Source organism: Salpingoeca rosetta (genome assembly GCF_000188695.1).
Source record: "Salpingoeca rosetta unplaced genomic scaffold supercont1.11, whole genome shotgun sequence".
NCBI classification, from domain to species: domain Eukaryota; class Choanoflagellata; order Craspedida; family Salpingoecidae; genus Salpingoeca; species Salpingoeca rosetta.
In genome coordinates, this window is record NW_004754923.1 from 1,250,362 (window position 1) to 1,255,361 (window position 5,000).

A 5,000-nucleotide genomic window follows, 5' to 3' on the forward strand; every position below is an offset into this window, starting at 1 on the left:
ACACACACACACACACACAACAGACGCGCCACAGCACACCAGCCACTGCACGGCAGCGACTGTCCTGTGCTCGTCATGCCTCACCGGGAATCGCTCCCACGCGGATGCAAACCGCTCCGCCAATAACTTCTGGCTCATCTTTGGCGTGGTGTGTTTGGTGGACGAGGTTGAGATGTATGTTGTGTCAGCAAAACGGAATTGATGTGACACAACCCAACGTGGTGTTCTCTTGCCTTGTGTCCTGGTTTGCTTATTTGAAGCATGGACCGAGCGGGATAACAGGCAGGCAGGCGGGCGCGTCAGAAGAAGAGGCAGAAGAGCGCCCAAGGAGATTTGGGGGGGGGGGCCGGTCAAGGAAGAAGAAGAAGAAGAAGAAGAAGACAGTCATGACAAAGGAGGTTAGGGTCACACACACACACTAATCTCTCTCTCTCTCACGCATCCCATGCGCGCACACACATCACACACACACATCACATCTCTCACACATCACACACACACATCACACACACACACACATCTCACACACATCACATCTCTCACACATCTCTCACACATCACACACACGCACGCACACTTCTCACATTCATCACACACACACATCAGGAAGTGGCATGTGGGCTGGATACGAGGATGGCGGGATTGCTGTCGCCATCATCGCCTGCACACGCGTCAACCGCACCAGACCCGTTGGCCAGCGGCGAGCCTTTGCCCTTGCCCCCGTTCCCATCATTGTCATGGTGGTGGTGATGACGATGGTGATGAAGGCGGTGCGGAAGCGTGTGGAAACGCTGCTGCTGCTGCTGCTGCTGTCCTGCGCCTCCATCGCCATGACCGTCATCATCAGCGTCATCATCCCCACCGCGCGCGCTGCTGGTGCTGTTGCTGCTGCGCGTGCGACCGCTGGGCGTGCTCGCGGTGCGCCTGGGATTTGCGCCCTTCTTCTGCGTCGGTGGCGACGCTGCCGCCGTGGCCGGGAGGGAGGACGACGACGATGTGAGGATGGTTGCAGCAAGGGCAGAGGTGGACGCGCGTGGCGATGTGACGAGGCGGAAGCCAACCGCCTTCTGCAGCCGCGTCCACCGCTCGGAGCGCTCCTTGGCCACCTGCCCAAGCAGCTCGTACAGCTCAAGCACAGAGTGCATCTCCGTCTCGCACTGCGACGGCCGCTGTCATGATGGTGTGTGTGTGTGTGTGTGCGCGCGCGTGCGTGAGTGAATGAAGAGAGGGTGGAGCCAATGCACACGTAGCCGTAGACACACACACACACACACACACACAACACACGCACACACACACACAACATACCACGCTGTTGGCGAGACGAAGGACGCCAAAGACACTGCGGCGCTGTGCATCGAGCTTCTCTGCCTCCCGTCGCGCCTGCTGCTTGCGCTGTTGCGTCAACTCCTTGACCAGCGTCAACAGCTGCGTCTCTTGCTCGTACGACTGCTGGAGCAGATCTGCAGTGGTACGCACATGTGTGCGCGCGCACGTGTGTGTGAGAAGGGAGCGTGTTCAAGAGCGGATACAAGAACAATATCATCAGTGGGGCGTGGCAAACGAAAGTTGGCCGCCATACAAAAAAAGCACATGCATACAAACACGCACGCATGCACATACATGCACACACTCATAAACGTGGCTTCTAACCCTTCAGTTTCGTCCTGAGAGTCTTCTGATGATCCCGGAGTCGCTTCATTTCGCTGCGAAGGCCATCAGCCTGCACACGCGCGCACACACACAAACACACACAAACACACACACACACACACACACACACACACACACACACACACACACACACACACAAGCGTCGAGGGTGAGCAACCAAACTGCCAACAAAAGAGGAGCAACCAGCACCAGTTTGCGCGTGTGTATGTGCGCGCGCTTACCTCGTCCTTCGCCTTTGCGCTCTCCTCGGACATGCTCTGGAGTTCCTTCTGTCAGCGTCCAGACGTAGAAGAAAAGGCACACGTGCCGTGTATGTGCACACAATGGCAACCATTCGCGGGTCAGTTATGCTTGTATGTGCAATGGAGCAACACAAAGCCCAGCAAGCGCACAGCCCATCATGTGTGTGTGTGTGTGTACCTGCGTGCGGCCTGCGTCCTCTGAGAGCGTGGCCTCATACTGCTCCACTTTGCCCTCCAGATCCGTAATTGCTGACGCCTCCTTCGCCACCCGCTTCAGCTCACTGTTAAGCCGTTTCGTCTGCACACGCAGCAGTGCGTAGAGACAAATGCGTGAGTGTGTACGCGCGCGTATGTGTGCAAAAGCAATCGTGCAGGGTGTGAGAAGCATAGCAGCGGGCGCCCGCAGGACAGTAGTCGCGTGCAGGTATACGTACGCACATAGACAGACAGACAGACAGACAGAAACACAGACAGACAGAAACACACACAGACAGACAGACAGTCTCCGCCAACGCCCGACCTTTGAGTCGTAGTAGCCGACAACAAGGAGGAGCAGAACGCTGACGCCGACGGCACCAACGGTGATGATGTACGACAGGCGTCTGAACCAATAGCAATCAGCCATGTACACAGGCAGAGTGGCAGTTGTCAACTTGTGCTTGACACGCGCCCGCAGACCCAGAAATAGACAAGCAAACTGACAACCAGACATACACACACACACACACCACCACCACCACCACCACCACCACACACACCACCACCACCACCACCACCACCGACACTGCAAGTCATGAGCAGGTGCCGCACGTGTTGTCTGGGCCCGGGCCAAAGAGGACGGCGTCGAGACTGCGCAGCTTGAGGCGCTGGCGATCCTCCTTGCTGCCGCACAGCTTCTCGATCGTGTCGTGGCTCACAGCAAGGTGCGCAAGGTCCTGTCATGTCACGTGTCGCGTGCAGCAGCGAATGAGAGGCGAGTTGTGAAGTACGGCACGGAATTGAGGAAGGAAGACGCCATGCAAGCACGGCAGACAACGTTAACCACACACACACACACACCTTGCCCGTGAGCTTATACTTGAGGACGCTGTCAACGCAGCTGTCAAGCTCAAGGCCGCGCACCCACTCTGCAACTTGGTCTGTTGTCCATTGGCGGATGGGGTTGCTCCTCCACTCCGTCAGCAGCTCGCCCTCGTCGCGCTCATCATCGCCCTAGCAGTTGGCAATTGAGAGGGGACGAGGGGGGCGGGTGAGGTCAGCCATGGGTTCTCCAGCGCCTGCGCCACAACACAGTACTACACTTCCCCATGTTCTCACCGCAACACACTTCCTCCACCCTGCCCTTGCGCATAGCACTTTCGCAGGATTGCATCCGAATTTCAAACCTTGTGAAACTCCTCGACAGTGTGATGCGTGCCCATGAGCTCCTTGTTGATCACCTGCACACATTGTCAACCATCATACATGGCATATACTTGTCAGGCCACGAGTCAAGTGTCACAGAGACGGGATCAAGGAGAACACGATCTTAATTGGCTGCTCCCTTGCGATTTCTCTCCCCCTACTTTATCCGCAATACTCGCACACAGCTGAACCCGAACCAGCTGCCATGCAAACCAAGGAGCCACGCACATCCTGGGTTTCGCGGATGGTGATGCTGCCATCCTTGTCATCGTCCACCAGATCCATGAGCCGGTGGATCCACGACTCTTCTTGCTCCGATTGACCTGCGATCCAAACCATACGCACGCGAGAAGAACACAGACCATGTATTGATATGAACACACAACACGGTTGGCCACGTCACACACTCACGCAAACACTCACCACCCCCACCAGTCTTACTCCGTTCTGCTTCTCCCCATGAAATCGCGCTTCCACCCCCCCCCCCCCTGTCCATGTTCGTACACACAACACAAGCATGTGTGCGCACCTTTGGGCGCCCCATTGCCCGCATCCACCTGTGCTGTTCCAAGCAACAATGCGATGAACACCAGCACCAGCACCAGCACCCACATCGTCCTCCTTGCACGCAACATGTTCCTCCACAGCACTCAACAAAGACTTGACTCGTTTCTGCACAACCGAAAATGACCTGAAAGCATTACCATTTTTCTGTTGCCAGCAACAGCCACGAAGGCCACCAAACACACACGGATACACGGATACACAGCAACCAACCAGAGAAAGTAAAGGCAGCCGCCAGCCAGTGACCACCGCCACGCTACAGCCACACCGCCAGCAATGAAGATTGAGACAGTCGAGAGTGCCACGCGCCCACAGCGCATCGCTCCCCACAGCCACGTCAAGGGTCTTGGCATTGGCGACGATGGCAAGGTGTGTGCGCGTGTTCACGCGCACGTGTGCGTGAACATGTGTACGTGCACATGTGTGTGTGTGTGCGTTTGTAAGTGTGTGCGCGCGAGTGCGTGGTTCAAGCCCGACATGTTCAGTGACAACATGCTTCTTTGTGCTCGTGTTCTTGTTCGTGTTTGTGTTTGTGTGCACTGTGACCGTGGCTCTTACTCTTGTTGTTTTGCAGGCACTCCCTGTGGGAGCTGGTCTCGTTGGCCAGGACCAGGCGCGTGAGGTAAGCAAAGACACGGGCGACCCGCACTACAACCCGCTTGGCATCCTCGTCGTGTGCTCTTCTGTTCTGTCCCGCATACTCATTCAACACCGCTGCTGTTGTTGTTGTTGTTGTTGTTTCACCACCGTGCCACGCCCATATCTCTGTCACTGCAACACAACACTTCATTCAAGTGTGTGCGATACCGCTAACCCGCCTTGCTATCGATCATTCCTGGTGTTTTGCATCTTGAAAACAGGCCGCCTCCATTGTCGTGGACCTGATCAAGGCAAAGAAGATGGCTGGTCGCGCCGTGCTGTTTGCTGGCCCACCTGGCACCGGCAAGGTTTGTCCACTCATTGCTTGCAAGCCGACGCCATGACACACACACACACACACGCGCGCGCGCGCACACACACACACACACACACGCACGCACACACATGCACATACACACACACGCACACAACGATATGCTCTTGTTTTACGCGCACCATTGACATGATTTTCTTTGC

The 5,000-nt window shown here is 56.4% G+C and overlaps 3 protein-coding genes across 3 annotated transcripts in view; 1 reads left to right on the plus strand and 2 right to left on the minus strand.

The window, feature by feature from the left end:
• PTSG_04977 (metallophosphoesterase domain-containing protein 1) overlaps positions 1-239 on the minus strand; it is a 3,178-nt gene extending 2,939 nt beyond the window's left edge. The window contains exon 1 of the mRNA XM_004994238.1: positions 85-239. Coding sequence (XP_004994295.1) covers positions 85-138 — 54 coding nt within the window. The 5' untranslated portion in view covers positions 139-239. The remainder of the gene's footprint in view (positions 1-84) is intronic.
• Positions 240-475: 236 nt separating this feature from the next.
• Positions 476-4,003, minus strand: PTSG_04978 (uncharacterized protein). Its single transcript, XM_004994239.1, has 11 exons — positions 3,850-4,003; positions 3,549-3,643; positions 3,302-3,355; positions 2,976-3,128; positions 2,727-2,851; positions 2,437-2,518; positions 2,095-2,214; positions 1,896-1,943; positions 1,654-1,723; positions 1,309-1,463; positions 476-1,169 (listed from the first exon to the last, which is right to left on the minus strand). Exons 1-11 carry the CDS (start codon positions 3,953-3,955, stop codon positions 603-605), a joined length of 1,575 nt encoding a protein of 524 aa, XP_004994296.1. The 5' UTR covers positions 3,956-4,003; the 3' UTR covers positions 476-602.
• The window catches only part of PTSG_04979 (RuvB-like helicase 1), a 4,531-nt gene continuing 3,525 nt past the window's right edge, over positions 3,995-5,000 (plus strand). The window contains exons 1-3 of the mRNA XM_004994240.1: positions 3,995-4,253; positions 4,459-4,506; positions 4,745-4,831. Of these exons, the coding sequence (XP_004994297.1) occupies positions 4,161-4,253; positions 4,459-4,506; positions 4,745-4,831 (228 nt within the window). The 5' untranslated portion in view covers positions 3,995-4,160. The remainder of the gene's footprint in view (positions 4,254-4,458; positions 4,507-4,744; positions 4,832-5,000) is intronic.